Raw genomic sequence first — 22,157 nt, 5'->3', positions numbered from 1 at the left:
TCTTCATCCCCCAATAAGTATTGCAACCCACGCGCTTTCGAATCTGCTTACTGTATTCATCTCTTCGCTCCCCCCCCCCCCCCCAAATCACACACACACACACACACACACACTTCCATCCAATACTAAATTGGTAACTCCTCGATGTCTCAGAACGTGTCCTATCAACTGATCCCTTCTTCTAATCAAGTTATGCCACAAATTTCTTTCCTCGATAATTGTACTGGTTCAAATGGCTCTGAGCACTATGGGACTTAACGTCTTAGGTCATCAGTCCCCTAGAACTTAGAACTACTTAAACCTAACTAACCTAAGGACACCACACACATCCATGCCCGATGCAGGATTCGAACCTGCGACCGTAGCAGTCCCGCGGTTCCGGACTGAAGCGCCTAGAACCGCACGGCCACCGCTGCCGGCTAATAGTACTCACTGCCCCCTCGTTGTTTACATGATCTACCCATCTAAACTTCAGCATTCTTCTGCAGCACCACATTTTAAAGGCTCTTGTTTTCTTCTTCTCTTAATTGTATACAGTCACGTTTAAACAGCAGTACAGGTCTGTAGTCCAGACATATACCTTCCGTAAAGGCTTCCTAACAGTTAAATCTATATTGGATGTTGCCAGATTTCTTTTCTTGCCATTGTCAGTCTACATTTTATATCCTCTAGACTCGGGCCGCCATCAGTTATTTTGCTGCCCAACTAACAAAACTGATGTACTAATTTTCGTTTCTCGCTTCCTATTCTAATTCCCTAAGCATCGCCTGATTTAATTCGACTACATTCCATTATCTTTGTTTTGCTTTTCTTGATATTCATCTTATACCATTCTTTCAACACTGTCCAGTCCGTTCAATAGTTCTTCCAAGTCCTTTGCTGTCTGTGACAGAACTGCAGTGTTCTTCGGAAGCCTAAGAGTTTTTATTTTTTCACCCTGAACTTAAATTCTTTTCTCCAATTTTTTAAATTTCCTTTGCAGCTTGTGCAGTGTACAGATTGAATAACATCAGGGATATGCTACAACCCTGTCTGACACTCTTCTCAACCACTGCTGCCTTTTTATGTCCATCGATTCTTGTGACTGCCATCCGGTTTCTGTACAAGTTGAATATAACCTTTCGCTCAATGTGCTTTGCCCCTGCTATCTTCAGAATTTCAAAGAGTTTATTCGAGTCGATATTATCAAAAGGTATCTCCAAATCTATAAATGCTACAAACTGTAAAGTAATGTATAATTGCGATCCAGACAATTAAAAAAATTTATAAAATTTTAAATAAAAGTTTTAGAAATACATCACATCATTTACCTCTGTTACCTGATGACATCAGGCACCAAGGTTCTACTCCTATGTGGAAGCTGCACTCATATGTAGAAGTTGAGTGAATAATTGAACTGAGTCTGTTTGTTCAGTAGTCGTTGTGAGAGTAAGGATATCAGTTTTTTAAATTTCTTATTGAATCAGCTTTGCACGCTTGCCTTTTAAATGTAGAGCTCCTACATACATTATATATTTGTACAGGGTGACCGCACAGTCTGTCTTGTATAGCAGGATTGACACTCATGACGGATGATCTTATAAACCCCACTTTTCATTATGGCAGGTTGTTCATTCTTTCTTTATTTTCCAGTATGTGTTCTGATTTTGTTGCTTTTATCCTGTTTGCATTTCTTCTCCAGTGCCAACTTCTCCATTTCAGAGTAGCATTTATACCCAACATCCCGAATTATTTGTTCTATAGAGCAGTTCAAAATGAATATAGCCATTACGAGAGAATGTAACAATTTAATATTACCGATACATTTATAATAATTTAATAATTACGGAGAAAGTAAAGATGTGGAGCACAATTAAAAAAAACTTAAAAATTGCAGGTATTGATATAAGTGACTGCGGAACAGAAAACTGACCTAATAGTGAGAAGTCATATGGACCGGACCGGACGAGACAGCGTATGCTCACATATTATGAAGTATTTGGAGAATGATCATCTCCTCTATAAAAATCAACATGGATTCCGCTAGTATGCCCGTAGACATCGGCGCTCAGGTTGATGACGTGTTCCTTAACTTCAGGAAGGCACCTGATACTATTTCTCACTGTCCTTTAGTGAGAAAAATACGAGCTTACTATCAGATAAGATTTTCGACTTGCTTCAACATTTCCTTCCAGACAGAACCCGACTATTGGCTCTCAACGGAACAAAACTGACTCGTGTAAAGGTAGCTTCAGGAGTACATCAAGAAAGTGTGACATGACAGTTCTATTTAAAACATATACAAATGACCAATTGCAGCCATTGTTGCAGAGACTGAACCTTAGTAAATTTTGCGTATTGTGGGTAAATAGGCGAATAAATCAAATACTGTACCATTACGCTTTTGTTGGCAAATCACTGCAAACAATAACTACCGTAAAATATCTTGGAGTAACCACCCAGAAACACCTGAAGTGGAATGACCATATAAAAGAAAATACAGGAAAACCATGTGCCAGGCTGAGAGTCACTGAGAGAATCTTAAGGAAATGTAATTCATCCACTTACAAAATACTCGTTCGACCGATTCATGAATATTGTTCATCAACCTGGGACACTTACCAAAAACACCCTCAGCCTTACACGGTAAAGTGACCTATGGATATAGATGCAGTTGTAGAAAGTTGAACAAAAATTACATACTTCATAGGCATTCCACCTGACTCCCCTTAGTCACACAGACATCAACGCGCTAAGTCATTTCGCGTCACACTTCTGAAGCATATGTTGAGTCACAGACGCAAGAGCATTAGCAATGCGCATTTTGAATTCTGGAACTGTTTTTGGCTAAGGGAGCACATACACAAGGTACGAAATCCATGGATGTCAGGTCGGTAAATCTAGGTGTCCGAGACCAGAAAACAACGTCGTCGTGTCCAAATCGACCAATTCAAAGACCTGGAAGACGTTGGTTGAAAATTTTGTGAACCCCCATAACCCAGTGTGGGGGTGCTCCTTGTTGGCAGACGTAATCCGTGGAATCCATATCCGTCAGTGGCATCAGCCATTGCTCAAGCATGTCTAGGTATGGGTTTTTTGAAACACTTAGCTCAATGAAGAGAAATGAGCAGCGTAATTTTTGTGCTGACAACACCAGACCACATTAACTTTCGGTAAGTCAAGCCAATGTGAAATTACGCACGAAGGCTTTCCTGCATCCCATATTCAAGTCTTCTACCGATCAACCTTGCCACTTACGTGGAAGGTTGCCTCATCGTTCAAAATTAGACGTGCAGTAAATGTTTATTCTTACATCTACATCCACATACATACTCCGCAATCCACCATACGGTGCGTGGCGGAGGGTACCTCGTACCACAACTAGCATCTTCTCTCCCTGTTCCACTCCCAAACAGAACGAGAGAAAAATGACTGCCTATATGCCTCTATACGAGCCCTAATCTCTCTTATGTTATCTTTGTGGTCTTTCCGCGAAATGTAAGTTGGCGGTAGTAAAATTGTACTGCAGTCAGCCTCAAATGCTGGTTCTCTAAATTTCCTCAGTAGCGATTCACGAAAAGAATGCCTCCTTTCCTCTAGAGACTCCCACCCGAGTTCCTGAAGCATTTCCGTAACACTCGCGTGATGATCAAACCTACCAGTAACAAAATCTAGCAGCCCGCCTCTGAATTGCTTCTATGTCCTCCCTTAATCTGACCTGACAGGGATCCCAAACGCTCGAGCAGTACTCAAGAATAGGTCGTATTAGTGTTTTATAAGTGGTCTCCTTTACAGATGAACCACATCTTCCCAAAATTCTACCAATGAACCGAAGACGACTATCCGCCTTCCCCACAACTGCCATTACATGCTTGTCCCACTTCATATCGCTCTGCAATGTTACGCCCAAATATTTAATCGGCGTGACTGTGTCAAGCGCTACACTACTAATGGAGTATTCGAACATTACGGGATTCTTTTTCCTATTCATCTGCATTAATTTATATTTATCTATATTTAGAGTTAGCTGCCATTCTTTACACCAATCACAAATCCTGTCCAAGTCATCTTGTATCCTCCTACAGTCACTCAACGATGACACCTTCCCGTACACCACAGCATCATCAGCAAACAGCCGCACATTGCTATCCACCCTATCCAAAAGATCATTTATGTAGACAGACAACAACAACGTATCTACCACACTTCCCTGGGGCACTCCAGATGATACGCTCACCTCCGATGAACACTCACCATCGAGGACAACGTAGTGGGTTCTGTTACTTAAGAAGTCTTCGAGCCACTCACATATTTGGGAACCAATCCCATATGCTCGTACCTTAGTTAGGAGTCTGCAGTGGGGCAACCGATTCAACCTCTGTAGCTTCTAGCATTGTCGAAGCATAATTTTTACATTTTACGCAGTCTTTCGGTTTCGATTCACCACACCAGCGCAAGGTTGAAAATCTTGAACTTTCTTTTACATTCTCTGTATTTTTATCGATGTATCACTATGCATTAGAAAGTTATAACCGTTCACAATCGCTATGTTCACTTGGAACTACTCTGTATATACTGCCACTACAGTTTCTACCCTCTACATTTCCCTTAGTGTACCATGAAATTTATTCCCCTGCGTCTTAACAGATCGTCTGTCAGCCTGTCTCTTCTTCTAGTTAGTGTTTTCTTCATTATTAACACTCGTTTCACCCACAGCTGTTCGTGACTATACCTTATAGGCTCTATACGAAGGCTGTTCCTTCTTTCTTTCTTTCTCTCTTTTTCCTCAAGATCCGATTGGTTGCGAAATTTAAACCGCAGTGAAATTCTGATGAAGTTTTGCGCAGATGTGTTACGTAGTGTCTCATGTCGCACTTTTCAGTTCCGAGCATACAGTGATCACGTAAAGATGCCTAGAACAATAGTCTCCCGCCAAGTGTGAAGTGCATGTTGTTATTCTATTCTTCATGCAGTTCCGCCCGATTCCATGAAGCCCACATAACATAACTGCAATGCATGACAACTGTGCAGTAACTTTGAAGCAGGACGTACAGACGTTCATGATGCAGGCATTCAGGGAAGGAAGCGAGTGCCAACCAACGATCTTGTTAAAGGAGCGGATCAGGCGATTTGAGAAAATCGTCTACGAAGGGCAATTCAGAACAAGCGAAGAGGAATGTTATCATCAGCCATTCTTCTTCTTCGTGACAATCCACGGCAGCACACTGCAGCCGCAACAAAGACGACCCTCCCGTGTTTTCTGTGGGAAGTGTTTTGTCACTCACCATAACGCCTGGACCTAGCTCCCTCTGGTTTTCATCTATTTGATCACATGCACCTCTGGCTATGAGGACAGCAATTTGGCACAGACAACTAGCTGAAGCCCGCCGCAGAGAATTGACGGAAAGCACAGACGGCTGCCTTCTATGTCGAGGGTATTGGGAAGCTGACACAACGCAACGACAAATTTCTAAATCGGAGCGGCGACTATGTAGAGATGTAGTCGGCACATTAGCTGAACAATGCGAATAAAACAATTTGGTTTTCACTATGGTTTCCATTTCGCAACCGATTGAACCTCGGGGAAAAAAACCGCCATCGTACATCGGAAATCTCTTACGCATTGCTTTTTTAACCACAGGAAATGGCTACATACAGCCAACGGCACAATGGAGGTAAAAGTAAAGCTATATTCTCAGTATAGTGTGCTGTCTCTCCCATTGTGAATGAGACAATGAGGCTTATGCACTCTTTTCAATCTGTCAACTGCTTCAAACGGTCATATCAAACTTATATAGTGTGCACATTATCGCTTTACGGAAGCAGCTGTCAGAACAAGTAGTTGCTCGCCGAATTGAAGCTCACTTCCCCGACTTAATTTGAAAATTCACCCACTATCGTGAGACGAATAACATTTAAAACCTGCCTCTTAGTGACTGCCCGCAGTAACATCACCACCTAATGACCAATACCTACAAATTATGGTTCATAGATACCCTGAATACAACGCAACAGATCTGCATGCTGCCGTTCTCGAGGGAATGGGGTCGTCTGTGGGGACCCACGCAGATCTTTTTTCAGTCATAAGTCTTCTGAGTAGTTTGATGCGGTCTGCGACGAATTCTTCTCCTGTGCCAACCTTTTCATTTCAGAGCAGCAATTGCAATACATGTCCTGAATTATTTGCTGTATGATTTCCAATCTCTGTCTTCCTCTACAATTTTTACCCTCTATAGCTCCCGCTAGTACAATGGAAGTTATTCCCTGATGTCTTAACAGATGTCCTGTCTTCCTGTCCCTCCTTCATGTCAGACTCCTTTCCTCGCCGATTCTGTGGAGAACCTCCTCACTCCTTACCTCATCAGTCCACCTATTTTCCGACATTCTTCTGTAGCACCATATCTCAAATGCTTCAATTCTCTTCTTTTCCGGTTTTCACACAGTCCATGTTTCACTACCATACAATGCTGTGCCCCAAATGCACATTGTCAGAAATTCCTTCCTCAAATTAGGGCCTATGTTTGATACTAGCAGACTTTTCTTGGTGAGGAATGCTCTTTTTGCCAGTGCTAGTCTGGTTTTTGACGTCCTGCTTGCTCCGCCTGTCGTTGGTTATTTTGCTGCCTATGTAGCAAAATTCCTTAACTACATCTAGTTGGTGACCATCAATCCTGATGTTAAGTTTTTCGCTGTTCTCATTTCTGCGATTTCTCATTAGCCTACTTTCGTCTTTCTTCGACTTACTCTCAGTCCACATTCTATACCCATTACAATGTTCATTCAGTTCAACAGGTCCTGTAATTCTTCTTCACTTTCACTGAGAATAGCAATGCCATCAGCGAATCATATTGATATCCTTTCCCCTTGAATTTTAATCCCACTCCTGAATCTCACTTTTATTTCCGTCATTGCTTTTTCGATGTATACGCTGGAAAATAGGTGTGAAACACTACATCCCTGTCTTACACCCTTTTTTACCCGAGCACTTCGTTCTTGATCTTCCAGTCTTTTTCTTTTGGTTCTTGTACATATTGTATATTACCAGTCTTTCCTAGTAGCTTTCCCCTATTTCTCTCACAATTTAGAAATCTGTCGAATGCTTTTTCGAAGTCGACAGATCTTATGAACGTGTCTTGATTGTTCTTCAGTCTTGCTTCCGTTATCAACCACAACGTCGGAGGTGCCTCTCCGGTGCCTTTACCATTGCTAAAGCCAGGCTGATCGTCATCTACACTACTGGTCATTAAAATTGCTACACCAAGAAGAAATGCAGATGATAAACGGGTATTCATTGGACAAATATATTATACTAGAACTGACATGTGATTACATTTTCACGCAATTTGGGTGTATAGATCCTAAGAAATCAGTACCCAGAACAACCCCCTCTGGCCGTAATAGCGGCCTTGATACGCCTGGGCAATGAGTCAAATAGAGCTTGGATGGCGTGTACAGGTACAACTGTCCATGCAGCTTCAACACGATACCACAGTTTATCAAGAGTAGTGACTGGCGTATTGTGACGAGCCAGTTGCTCGGCCACCATTGACCCAACGTTTTCAATTGGTGAGAGATCTGGAGAGTGTGCTGGCCAGGGCAGCAGTCGAACATTTTCTGTATCCAGAAAGGCCCGTACAGGACCTGCAACATGCAGTCGTGCATTATCCTGTTGAAATGTAGGGTTTCGCATGGATCGAATGAAGGGTAGAGCCACGGGACGTAACACATCTGAAATGTAACGTCCTCTGTTCAAAGTGTCGACAATGCGAACAAGAGGTGACCGAGACGTGTAACCAATGGCATCCCATACCATCACGCCGGGTGATACGCCAGTATGGCGATGACGAATGCGCACTTCCAATGTGCGTTCACCACGATGTCGCCAAACATGGATGCGGCCATCATGATGCTATAAACAGAACCTGGATTCATCCGAAAAAATGACGTTTTGCCATTCGTGCACCCAGGTTAGTCATTGAATACACGATCGCAGGCGCGATACGATAAACCACAATCGCGATAGGCTACAATCCAACCTTTATCAAAGTCGGAAACGTGATGATACGCATTTCTCCTCCTTACACGAGGCATCACAACAACGTTTTACCAGGCAACGCCGGCAAATGCTGTTTGTGTATGAGAAATCGGTTGGTAGGTGTCGCCACCGGCGCCAACCTTGTGTGAATGCTCTGAAAAGCTAATCATTTGCATATCACAGCATCTTCTTCCTGTCGGTTAAATTTCGCGTCTGTAGCACGTCATCTTCGTGGTGTAGCAATTTTAATGCCCAGCTGTGTAATAGATCCTAAATTTTCTTGGCCATTCTTCTGTATATTATTCTTGTCAGCAACTTGGATGCATGAGTTGTTAAGCTGACTATAGATAATTCTTGCACTTGTCGGCTCTTTCTGTCTCCGGGAATGTGTGGATGACGTTTTTCCGAAATTATGATGGAACATCGCCAATCTCATACATTCTAGGCACTAACGTGAATAGTTGTTTTGTTGCCACTTCTTCCAATTATTTTAGAAATTCCTATGGAATGTGATCTTTTCCTTCTTTGATCTTAAGTCGTCCAAAGCTCTTTTAAATACTGATTCTAATTTTGGAAACCTCATCTCTTCCCTACTGATTTCTGTTTGTTCTTCTATCACGCCATCAGACAAGTCCTCCTCCTCACAGAGGACTTCAACGAACTCTTTTGACCTGTCCGTTCTCTCTCCGCATTTGATAGTGGAATTCCCATTGAACGCTTTAATGTTACACCCTTGTTTTTAATTTCACCAAAGGCTATTTGACTTCTCTGTATGCCATGTTAGTCCTTTCAACAACCATTTCTTTTTCGATATCCTGACATTTCGCAGACATTTCGCCTTAGCTCCCTGAACTTCCTATTTACTTCACTCCTAAGTTACTTGTGTTTCTGTATTCCTAAATTTTCCTGTACATTTTTGTACTTGCTTCTTTCTTCGATCAATTGAAATATTTATTCTTTTACCCATTGTTTCTTCGCAGTTACCTTCCTTGTACCTAAGGTTTTCTTTCCAACTTCTGTGATAGCCATTTTTATAGCCGTTCATGCCTCTTCAACTTAACTGCCTACTGACCTATTCATTATCGTAATATTTTCCTCGCAACAATTTCAAGCAATTGTCTGCATTCCTTAATACTTCCGTATCCCATTTTTGTGTGCACTGATTCTCCCTGACCAGTCTTAGACAGAGCAGAACTGTTACTCTGATTCTACACGATTATTTTGGCAGGCCTATGTCTATCGCCCCCCTCCAAATCACCACGATGCACACAGGATTTGGACAAGGACATACTGGGATGGAACCTGAGTCGATTGAGTCATTAGTGCAGGATTCGTCTGCAGGGTTTTGGGTCAGTCATGTTCTGGGTCAGTAACATATACAGATGTTGGAAGCCTCTTATTTGAATGCTTCTTTTATTGAAATGGTGTTGAATGAGTTAGTTATAGGATATGAATACATGATTAGTGAAAATATTAATGAACACTGAATGGAATGCCCTGCAGTACCTGCTAATGTGAACCTAAATGGGCATGCAGTGTATTGTCAGAGGAACCATCCTCACACAATGGATAACTTAGGAGGCCACTGTTGAATGAGGCAGCTCATGAACAGCATGCCAAAAGGATCCAAGCATGTTACAGTGCATGGGGTGGAGCAATACAATTTCAAAGAAACTAAACCGGCATTTGTTCCCAGGTGTACAGATAGGGAGAAACATTTTTAAGGCACTTTAGTTAATCCCACAGACATATCGGAAGAAAGCGTACAATGCATCTTGACTGGTAAATCAATTAGGAGAAAGTTTTTTGTATAAGATGGAAGCTAAATTCATTGAATGCTGATCAAAAGCAAATTAAAAATAATTTTTCACAGTTTTTGATATATTTAAAAAAAATAATTCTGCTGATTTTATGAGCCCATTTGTTATTAAAAATGTCCCCACTTTGTGTTTAACACAAAACAGCAGACACAGTGGAAACTGCAGGCCCTGCATAAAAAAGATGAACAGTCAATTTTATTCTGCTGGAAAGATTATGGCCAACCTTTTCTGAGATGTAAAAAGAGATCATTCTTATTAATTACTGTCAAACAGAAAATCAATAACTGGTGAATACTAAGCAAGTATTCTAAAACCACTGCTTGAAAACGTATGTGAAAAGATTCTTGTATTGCAGAAGAAAGGTTACATTTCTTCAAAAGAAGTGAAAACATTGGCAACAGAAAAGAGCTTTATGGCATTATTGACTCGGAGATCCCATTGGCTTGTCAGGAGGCTAATCAGAAAAGTTTTCTTACACTATGTGCAATTATCTCCTCCTCCCCACCCCCCCACCCCCCAATTCTTAGCATGAGAATTCTATCTTACGCATGTCTATTTACCTGTTTAGTGAAGATGATTGTAAGGGGAATACATGTAGTGTGGTGTCATGTTGATATTGTTTGATGACAAGAGGAGGGAGAGGGCAAAACCCAGTGCCAGCTCCCAGATTTCGCCTCCCTAACAGTGACAAAGGGACCACCAAGTTTAACACCCCCAATGAACGAGCAGTGTCACATGACCTCACTTCCGGAGATATTGCCGAGAGGTTTGGTATTTAATCCAGGACACTGGCAGTAAGTCTGATGATCAGGAACTTCAAGCTACCACCTCCCTCACCCTCCCCTTTATGGTCAAACACTGGTGGCGAAAATTTTTTCCACGACCAGGATTCCAACTGCTTACCTCTGAGCTAGGTGCCATCACACGGACATTAATTAACCACCCTGGCTACAAAAGTGAGTCAGTAACGGGGAAACTGATGGAGGAGTCAGCAAGGAGATTTCATATTACCTGACCTATTCTTAGCAGTACTAGAGGAAGTTTCCAACTATGGGTGTATGTCTCCTTACATTGACCATATACCATGGAGGGACCCTCCCATTAAGAACTGTTCTACTAGGTACTTATCTATTCAGTGCTTGGTCAACTATTTTTCTAAACATAAGCCACTGTTCCTGTAAATGTTCCTGCCCAGAGGTAAATGTTTGAAGTTTTTCTTTTAAATATGACACAAGTGTCTCTTTATCCAGCAACTGAACATGTAAATCTTTCTACTTGTTTTAATTGAACTTCAGTAGTCTCTGTTGCTACAATGGTTTGATAGTCATTGATACCAGTTTCAATATGGGCATCATCAAAGAGTGAGATTACACATTAACAGGAATAAGTACATTCTGCGAGATACTTATTTATTTAAAGTTTACTAACAATGAATTAAGACTAATGCTAATCTACTCATATTACTTATTAGGAGACTTTCATCTTAATTACTTGATATAATTATATTTATATACATAAGGAGAAAAACATGAGCTTCCAGAAAAGCCACTACTTCTCCTCTTCGACAAAACATATATTGTTTGTACCTAATACTGAAGAATTACTGTAAGTTTACACATACCACTTTCAACTGTCTGTATATTGGCAAAATCAAGATCTGCTTAATACAAATATTACTCATGTGTCATTTACATCCCCGAGTCCAAAGATTATGATTAGTTGTAGAAGAGAATGGCTAATGAGGCACTCTTTTAGTTGCTTTTGATTATTTAGGGACTTTTAGTTTCCTAGCTGATGACTGCTGGTGAACTATTATAGATTTTTGCACCAGAATATAAACCTCCATTCTGAGCCCTAGATAATCTACATGAAAATTTCTTTTTCTTCTAGTATTGTGGTTGTGAATCTCACATTCATCCTAAATTCACTCTTGTTATTAATTGAAAATACTATAATGGAGCATTTATATTGGCATTTAAGTGTAAGAACCCCTTGAAACCTGTTGAGGCTTCTGTAAGATATTTGTTACCAACATTACACAACATTCTCATTGCACACTTCTGTATTTCCGTGGAATGGATAGTTTTTTGGCCTTAGCTGCACTCTTCCAGAAGATTATGCCTTTCAGTAAAAGTATGTTTGTAATCTCATCTGCAGTCCAACAAAATGACAGCGATTTGTAAGTGCAAAGGGGACAAAACGGAGCTTTCAGATTAACTTATTCAAGTGCTATTGTCACGTCCACCTGGATGCCTGGGAACTTCATGCAAGGTGCCTCATCCACTGAATGCTCATTTATGTTTATTTCTGCTGCCTATAAGTTATTTCTATTTGCTTGAAATGGGCATATAATGATTACTTTGTAAGATGGGTGGCTGTACTGTTTGTAGTGAACCAACTGTAATCCTGTTCCATTTTTCTGCTGGCTGTGTCAGGCACGGATGTGTTTTGGTCTTTTGTTAGTACACTAGTGTAACAGCAAACATGATTGTTTTTTAATAGTTCTACAATGCCTCAGGTGAATCATTTATATGAGCCAAGAACAAGAGCAGTTCAAGCACCAAAGCTTGCAGGCCACCACATTTAATGTGCCCTAATTTAGAACTTATTCTTATTCCTGTCACACTGTTTGTTAATTTGAATCTACATTTTCTATTTCTTTAATGCCATACCATTTTAGTTTTTCTACTGGAATTTTGTGATCTACATAGACGAAGCCCTTGGCAAGATCACAGAAAATGTTTTCTCAGTATAGAGGGGGAATTGAAATCTTCTTAGAAAGGTATTCTCAAAGAGATGGTAAGCTATCTTCTCAAAAACTTTTGAGAACACACAAATTATGGAGATGGGTGTACAATTGGAGATCACTTACTTATTTCCACTTTTATAAATGGATGTTACTAATGTAACCTTAAGCCTAAGAAACACACCTTTGAGTCAATGAGTGTTTACAAAAGGAACTGAAGTTGGACGTACCAAGTCAGCACAAGATGTAGTGCTTGATTTAAATGTCATTATAGCCAGAAGAGCTTCTGCTTTTCAGTGACATAATGTTTTTTGTGACCTCTCTGACAGATGATATGGTAAAACTGATGTCTGCTAGTGGACCCTGCAAAGCCAGTGTAAGTGCATGTCGTAACACTTTCTTGGTTGAACAACATTTCAGTGCTGTGAGAGAGTATCTAGAACAGCGAAATTATTCCAAGATTTGGTGTCATATTCATAAAAATGCTCTCAGTAATACTGTGTTATGCATTATTATTTCTAAAAACAAAGATGATGTGTCTTACCAAACTAAAGTGCTCACAGGTCGATAGACACACAAACAAACCCAAACATACACACAAAATTCAAGCTTTCGCAACCAACAGTTGCTTCGTCAGGAAAGAGGGAAGGAGAGGGAAAGATGAAAGGATGTGGGTTTTAAGGGAGAGGGTAAGGAGTCATTTCAATCCCAAGAGCGGAAAGACTTACCTTAGGGGGAAAAAAGGACAGGTATACACTCGCACACACACACACATATCCATCCGCACATACACAGACACAGGTATACACTCGCGCACACACACACACATATCCATCCGCACATACACAGACACAGTGTATACCTGTCCTTTTTTCCCCCTAAGGTAAGTCTTTCCGCTCCTGGAACTGGAATGACTCCTTACCCTCTCCCTTAAATCCCACAGCCTTTCATCTTTCCCTCTCCTTCCCTCTTTCCTGACGAAGCAACTGTTGGTTGCGAAAGCTTGAATTTTGTGTGTATGTTTGTGTGTCTATCGACCTGCCAGTACTTTCGTTTGGTAAGTCACATCATCTTTGTTTATAGATATATTTTTCCCACGTGGAATGTTTCCCTCTATTATATTCATCGCATTATTATTTCTTGTTGATGAAATTGTGCTTAATGTAAGAACTGTGTATAGTAATTATGAATGATGCTAGATATATTTACACAGTACAATATTTCATTTACAAAACTATTAAATTTAAAAAATAAACTTAATCTGTAGTAAAATTGAAGGTATTCACAGAAGTGTACTTCAAAATTGTTTGGAGAGTTGTTCTTGTTGCGGTCTTCAGTCCAGAGACTGGTTTGATGCAGCTCTCCATGCTACTCTATCCTGTGCAAGCTTCTTCATCTCCCAGTACTTACTGCAACCTACATCCTTCTGAATCTGTTTAGTGTATTCATCTCTTGGTCTCCCTCTATGATTTTTACCCTCCACACTGCCCTCCAATACTAAATTAGTGATCCCTTGATGCCTCAGAATATGTCCTACCAACCAATCCCTTCTTCTAGTCAAGTTGTGCCACAAATTTCTCTTCTCCCTAATTCTGTTCAGTACCTCATCATTAGTTATGTGATCTACCCATCTAATCTTCAGCTTTCTTCTGTAGCACCACATTTCGAAAGCTTCTATTCTCTTCTTGTCTAAACTATTTACCGTCCACATTTCACTTCCATACATGGCTACACTCCATACAAATACTTTCAGAAACGACTTCCTTACACTTAAATGTATACTCAATGTTAACAAATTTCTCTTCTTCAGAAATGCTTTCCTTGCCATTGCCAGTCTACATTTTATATCCTCTCTACTCCAACCATCATCAGTTATTTTGCTCCACAAATAGCAAAACTCATTTACTACTTTAAGCATCTCATTTCCTAATCCAATTCCCTCAGCATCAGCCGATTTAATGTTCATCTTATATCCTCCTTTCAAGACACTGTCCATTCCGTTCAGCTGCTCTTCCAGGTCCTTTGCTGTCTCTGGCAGAATTACAATGCCATCAGTGAACCTCAAAGTTTTTATTTCTTCTCCATGGACTTTAATTCCTACTCTGAATTTTTCTTTTGTTTCCTTTACTGCTTGCTCAATATACAGAATGAATAACATCAGGGATGGGCTACATCCCTGTCTCACTCCTTCCCAACCACTGCTTCCCTTTCATGCCCCTCGACTCTTATAATGGCCATCTGGTTTCTGTACAAATTGTAAATAGCCTTTCACTCCCTGTATTTTACCCCTGCCACCTTCAGACTTTGAAAGAGAGTATTCCAGTCAACATTGTAAAAAGCTTTCCCTAAGTCTACAAACGCTAGAAACATAAGTTTGCCTTTCCTTAATCTTCTTCCTGAGATAAGTCATAGGGTCAGTATTGCCTCATGTGTTCCAACATTTCTACGGAATCCAAACTGATCTCCCCCAAGGTCGGCTTCTACCAGTTTTTCCATTCGTCTGTAAAGAATTCACATTAGTATCTTGCAGCTGTGACTTATTAAACTGATATTTCGGTAATTTTCACATCGGTAAAGACCTGCTTTCTTTGGGATTGGAATTATTATATTCTTCTTGAAGCCTGAGTGTATTTCGGCTGTCTCATACATCCTGCTCACCAGACGGTAGAGTTTTGCCAGGGCTGGCTCTCCCAAGGCTATCAGAAGTTCTAATGGAATGTTGTGTACTCCCGGGGCCTTGTTTCAACTTAGGTCTTTCAGTGCTCTGTCAAACTCTTCTTGCAGTATTATACCTCCCATTTCATCTTCATCTATGTCATCTTCCATTTCTATCATATTGTCCTCAAGAACATCGCCCTTGTATAGGCCCTCAATGTACTCATTCCACCTTTCTGCTTTCCCTTTGTTGCTCTTGATATTCATGCAAGTGGTTCTCTTTTCTCCAAAGGTCTGTTTAATTTTCCTGTAGGCAGTATCAATCTTACCTCTAGTGATATACGCCTCTACATCCTTACATTTGTCTTCTAGCCATCCCTGCTTAGCCATTTTGCACTTCCTGTTGCTCTAATTTTTGAGATGTTTGTATTCCTTTTTGCCTGCTTCATTTATTGCATTTTTATATTTTCTCCTTTTATCAATTAAATTCAATATTTCTTCTGTTATCCAAGGATTTCTATTAGTCCTCATCTTTTTACTTACTTGATCCTCTGCTGTCTTCACTATTTCATCTCTCAAAGCTACCCATTCTTCTTCTACTGTATTTCTTTCACCCATTCTTGCCAATCATTTCCTAATGCCCTCCCTGAAACTCTCTACAACCTCTGGTTCTGTCAGTTTATCTAGGTCCCGTCTCCTTAAATTCCCACCTTTTTCCAGTTTCTTTAGCTTTACTCTACAGTCCATAACCAATAGACTGTGGTCAGAGTCCACATCTGCCCCTGGAAATGTCTTACAATTAAAACCTGGTTCCTAAATCTCTGTCTTACATTATATAATCTTTCTAAAACTTTCCAGTGTCTCCAGGCTTCTTCCATGTATACAACCTTCTATCATGATTCTTGAACCAAATGTTAGCTATGATCAAGCTATGCTCTGTGCAAAATTCTACCAGGTGGCTTCCTCTTTCATTCCTTACCCCCATTCCATATTCACCTACTATGTTTCCTTCTCTTCCTTTTCCTACTCTCGAATTCCAGTCACCCATGACTATTAAATTTTCGTCACCCTTCACTACCTGAGTAATTTCTTTTATCTCATTATACATTTCATCAATTTCTTCATCATCTGCAGAGCTAGTTGGCATATAAACTTGTACTACTGTAGAAGGTGTGGGTTTCGTATCCATCTTGTCCACAATAATGCATCCACTATGCTGTTTGTAGTAACTTACCCGTACTCCTATTTTTTATTCATTATTAAACCTACTCCTGCATTACCCCTATTTCATTTTGTATTTATAACCCTGTATTCACCTGACCAAAAGTCTTGTTCCTCCTGCAACTGAACTTCACTAATTCCCATTATATCAAACTTCAACCTATGCATTTCCCTTTTTAGGTTTTCTAACCTACCTGCCCGATTAAGGGATCTGACATTCCATGCTCCGACCTGTAGAATGCCAGTTTGTTTTTCCTTATAACAGAGTATAAATGTAGATTTGCATATTCTTGCAGATTTGTGCATTTAACATAAACACCCAAGATTTGTTTTCTTTTGTTTTTCTGTTTGTTAAAGACACTGAAAATAAAGTTTGATGAAGCAAGTTCAACTGTGAAAAGCAGAAATATTTTATGGAACACTATCTCAAATTCATTGTTCATAATTGTGTCATCTTTTAAAATATGGGCATAAACTATTAAATAGTTATTAATTGTCCACTAATGGCATGTTACAGGAGAATTCCTTAGAGACTTCTTGGGCAAAAAGCAGAGAAGAATCTTGGTTTTATAATTCATCTGGCTGGGACAGAAAATGAGATTTGTTGTTCACAGTTAGTCTAGTTCCAAGATGACCTCAGTATACACAAAACCAAGGTGAGTAAAATGGTCAAATGTTTTGATAATTCCTTCGGCAGGTAGAGTGTCTTTAGGAATTCTGAGGGTATTCTCTAAAATAATTTCTCTAATTATTATCACACGAAGTTATTGATTACATAGCAAACATGTAACATTCTATGAAGTAGAATTTTTGATTTGGTAGAGTACATTTTAACACTTTGAAGATACACAACTTATGGTGACTATATATCAGCACTTGGCACTGCAAGCATTATAGTGTCCATATGACATGTGCAACAAACACAAAAATGATGTCAGTTACTAAAACAATGTTTGAAAATGACAAAAATTGTTCCTCTGAAACTTCCTACAGTGTTCCAAGAGCAAGATTGTGTGAGTTCCATTTTTACATTAGAAAAATAGCACTGCAAATGCAAATAACATCCACAATTCATAACTTAACCTTACCCTTATGCGTATGTAGCAAATTATGCTGTCATGAAGTTATTTTACCACATTTGCAGCGAATTAGAAGTTCTGATACATAATGGAAACAATTTTAAAAAGGAATCAAAACCATTATTACTTGATAACCCAAACTTCTTGGAGAAATTTTCTGTATTTTACTGAGAAAAAATGTCATTTTTGTAGAGCAGTATGATGATGACATTCTATGGAACTATCAGACATCTAATTAGCACACAGTATTGTGACTGTAAATGTTTCTCTCACTGTCATCATTTTGTGAGTCATACAGGAGTGGCAGTAATATGTTAGCTGACTATCTGAATTTCTACAGTAAATTCATAATGCATGATGCCTCTCTTCTAGCAACTGCCACTGAAGTTTGTTGAGCATCTCTGTAACACACACACACTTACTAAATGACCCCATAACTTAATGCAGCATTCTTCATTGGGTCATCACTATCTCTTCTGTTAATCCAGTGGGGTGAGGATCCCACATTGATGAAAAGTACTTGAGAATTACCCAAAAAATGTTTAGTAACACACGTCTTTCATGGATGAATTGCATTTCCTTAAGATTCTTTCAGTGAATCTCAGCCTGGCATCTACACGTCTTACAACCTGTTTTATACTATCATTCTACTTTAGATTGCTTCAGATTTTTACTTCTAGGTATTTTACCAAGTTACTGTTTCCTAATATGCGTCACCAACAGTGTAATCAAAAAGTACTGAATTTCTCTGCCTATTTGTGTGCAGTATATTATATTTATTTATGTTCAGTATCAACAGCGAGTCCTTACATCTAACATCAATCCTGTGCAGTCTTCTGCTATACCTGCTTTCTTGTAGTCATATGTTTTGTCTGCAAACAGCCTCATGTAGCTTCTGACACTATCTACTAAGCCATTCATTATTGTAAGCATTTCTTTGTGGTACTTCTGAAATTACCTTCACCTTTGTCAGTTATTTCCCACTTATGCTGATATGTTGAATTTTATCTTCAATAAAATTTTCCAGTAAAACTTATCAACACAAATACATGCTACAAGGTGAAAAAAGCCGGGGACTGCATATTGTACAGAAATTTAGGGTAAACAGAAGCTTTTGAGAATTGACAGCATATGTAAATTCAAATACAAGACTAAGGAAGGTGATAGGAGGGGCTAATCAGCACATATAAATAAACAATAGCCTTCTGACTCAGTACATCAGAGAGCATCTGATGCTTGCAGAAGTGAGAAACATTCCCAAAACACTGTGATATGAAGGCAGAAGGAATTGACAGAGTACAGAAGAAGACATCGTGCAGCATCACTATCAGAAACCATGAGCTCCTACATAATTATATGTAGTTATGAACTTATCACAGCAATGAAGGGTGGAACATCTGATGTTCCTGGCAAAGCTAAAACATTAGGTTAGCCTTCATTTCTTGATACATTTTGGATGCTTGCCTTTATAGTATTTGTCAAATAAAACAAAACAGATCTTACTGTGTTCAAGTAGTAGTCAATGTAGCTTACTAAATGTAGGATTACATTTCTTCTTAGATAGATACCAGCCATCTTAGAGTACATATCACATGAGCATAGTTAGTGGGAAAATAATAATTTGTTGTACATCTACACATTTATGTGTTAGCCAATACTTTTTGTTGTTGCCTTTTGCACCATTATGTAAAAATTTAAAGTGGTTCATGTATTTGATTACAACTTGCGAATGAAAATAGCAGTTGATGTATTAAATATTCTATGAAAATAATAGCCTTCTACAGTTTTTTCGAGAGACCACATAGCTCACAAAACCTCACCACTATTTCATTTGATAAAAATAACAGTCTTATTGATTGTAAGACCATTATCTTGACTGATCATATCACATACAAAAGTCTCACCTTTATTTCATGTAATAACAATAACAGGCTTACTGATAATAAAAACAATATTTTATAAAGAGAGTAATCTCTATTTGTTACTGGAACGTAACTAAATTATTGACTACCAGTATGCAAATTATGTTGCAGGTGACCTCTTCCACACCTGGCAGCATGGAAATGACCTGTAGGCATTGCCAGGAATCATCATAGGATTCAGAGACAATACAGTCCATTGTGGCCAGTTTTTGGGGCAAATAGTTCATAATTATGAAGTTGGCAAAAGTGATTTGAAATTAAAAAGAACTGGAGGTATTTAAACATCTTTGTCAATAACTTGTACAGGTTGCCTCACACAGAAAATTGTTTTTATCTTGTTTTTTAAAACATGTATCACAACACTGTCACCCTAAAGTTATTTTTACATATGCTCATAAATAAATGTAATGAGTCTACTATCACTGGAAACACTGTGATATGTCAAAGACTTGCCACTTTTTCCTCTAAGCAAGGTAATAAATGAAGAAATGTCATTTACTTTGACCTAAATGTCAGGATGAACAATTTGAAAATTATTTCCCTAACTGTTTCAGTGTCTTAAATGATGTAATTTTACTATCAATTTTCAAATAGCTTATCTTATTACCTTAGCTTTTTTCATTTGGGATGCTGATTTGTGTCCACTTAATTTCAAGGTGTATATTTACATACATATCATTCTTACAGTATTCTTCCAAGCCTTTTTATGGAAAAAGTACAAAATTTTTACTTGTATATAACAGAAGTGATGCCCACACACACACACACACACACACACACACACACACACACACACACACACACACACACAAACTATTAAACTATTGGGTGGGGGGTGACAGTGAGTACCTTAGGTTTAGGCCAGGGAGGTTACGGGAGCAAAGTACATGTTGTAAAAATAGCTCCCATCTGTGCAGCTCAGGAAAGCTGATGACGGTGGGGAGGATTCAGATGGCACAGGTTGTGAAGCAGCCACTGACATCTTGCATGTTGTGCTCTGCTGCATGTTGTGTCACTGGGTGTTCTACTTTGTTTTTTGCAGCAGTTTCGTGTTGGCCATTCATTCTAGTTGACAGCTGGTTGATTGTAATACCAACATAAAATGCTGTGCAGTGGTTGCAGCAGAGCTGGTACACGACATGGCTGCTTTCACAGGTGGTCCAGCCTCTGATGGGGTAGAATAAGTCTGTGATGGGACTGGAGTAGGAGCTGCTTCACAAACCATGCCATCTGTATCCTCCACACCACCACCAGCTTTTCTGAGCTGTGTGGGTGGGAGCTGTCCTTACAACCCATCCTCCGCCCTTGTAACCTCACTGGCCTAAACCTAAGGTTACTCACTGTCCTCCCACTGCCCACCCAATAGTGTGTGTGTGTACATACACGATTCCCTGTCCCAGTACCACCATCCAATACGTATCAGCTAGCTGTGTGCTGCAGTTCGCCATCTCTCACCCTAGTCTGTGAAACTGTATTCCCTGCCATCTGCCACCTGCCCCCTCTACCTGCACCCCTAGCTAGCCTACAGATGGCTCCTCACTTTCCCACAAGCTGCTAGACACTTACCCCCAACCACCTCCCTGCCTCCTGCCTCTCTCCATCCCTCACCCCACTCCAACTTGTACTCCCCAACCCCCTCCTCACCCTAGTACACATCATGGGCCAAGAAAGAGCTGGCAGTCGACTGAGACAGGCATGTGCAAATGAGTACTGGTGATCTTCACCAAGAATAAAGAGCAGCTAGAACAATGGGCATGCCATTCTATCCCTCCAAGTACTGCGACAAAGAAAGGTCACACTAAACTTACAGTGAGGCCAATAGCTCAATCACAGGCTGTGCACCATAGACTTTACTGTTTCTTTTTCCTTCTGTGACAGTTGTGATACAAACACGCAAGTTTTCAGGTTGCACTGTGATTACTTCTGGTTTCTGCATTTCAACACATATGCGCATAATACAATATAACTAAGGTGAAAGTGCAAAACTTACATAATTAAGTTTGAGAAGAAGGAGGTAGGTACTGGCAGACCTGAAGCTTTTGTGTTCAGGTCATGAGTTGTAGAGGGATAGCTCAATTGGATTTGAGTCCCAGTCCAGGGTACAATTTTCATTTGCCAGCAAGGTTCTAAGCAAAACTTACTTGTTTGCAACTACTCTGGATGTTTTTAATAAATGTAGTGTAATGAGTGTATTTTCACGGCAAAATATAACATCATTCCCATAGATTTCAAGCGTGGAATATTTGCAGTTGTGAATGTACTGCTGAAGTATATCTACAAAATGATGAATGTGTGAAGACTTATGTAGTCTCTCACAAACAGCTACACTGGCTGTTTTTAACATGCTAATGTAAATTATCATATTCAAGAGAAAAAAAAAACAATTTTTCTCAGATCCAAGTTGACTTAATTTATAATTATGAATATATTGCAACTATTTAAAAGCGAATGGCAGTAACTGAAATATTTTACCTCACACTTCTTTTTTATCTTTGCTTGTACCAGGATTCACTGACAATATGTCTCAAAGAAATGACCTTGGGTGACAAATGTTAATGTGTCCTGAAAGGTTTTCCATAGTTTAAATATAGGGGCATATTACCAGCTGTCATCCATTTCTTCTAGTCATAGATTGTAAGGAAATTATTCTGTTTGAGGCAACCTGTGTTATAATAATGTAAGTGACTTCCTTCATGAAAT

At 39.6% G+C, this 22,157-nt stretch overlaps 1 protein-coding gene across 1 annotated transcript in view; it reads left to right on the top strand.

Moving 5' to 3' along the window:
* Positions 1–21,841, top strand: part of LOC126188638 (homeobox protein OTX2-B-like) — a 360,976-nt gene extending 339,135 nt beyond the window's left edge. The window contains exons 6-7 of the mRNA XM_049930239.1: positions 16,974–17,112; positions 19,569–21,841. Coding sequence (XP_049786196.1) covers positions 16,974–17,054 — 81 coding nt within the window. The 3' untranslated portion in view covers positions 17,055–17,112; positions 19,569–21,841. The remainder of the gene's footprint in view (positions 1–16,973; positions 17,113–19,568) is intronic.
* Positions 21,842–22,157: the final 316 nt, after the last annotated feature.

This window comes from Schistocerca cancellata, chromosome 5 (assembly GCF_023864275.1).
Source record: "Schistocerca cancellata isolate TAMUIC-IGC-003103 chromosome 5, iqSchCanc2.1, whole genome shotgun sequence".
Lineage (NCBI taxonomy): Eukaryota > Metazoa > Arthropoda > Insecta > Orthoptera > Acrididae > Schistocerca > Schistocerca cancellata.
The sequence above is the reverse complement of the archived record's forward strand: the minus strand, read 5'-3'. Positions and strand labels throughout refer to the sequence as shown.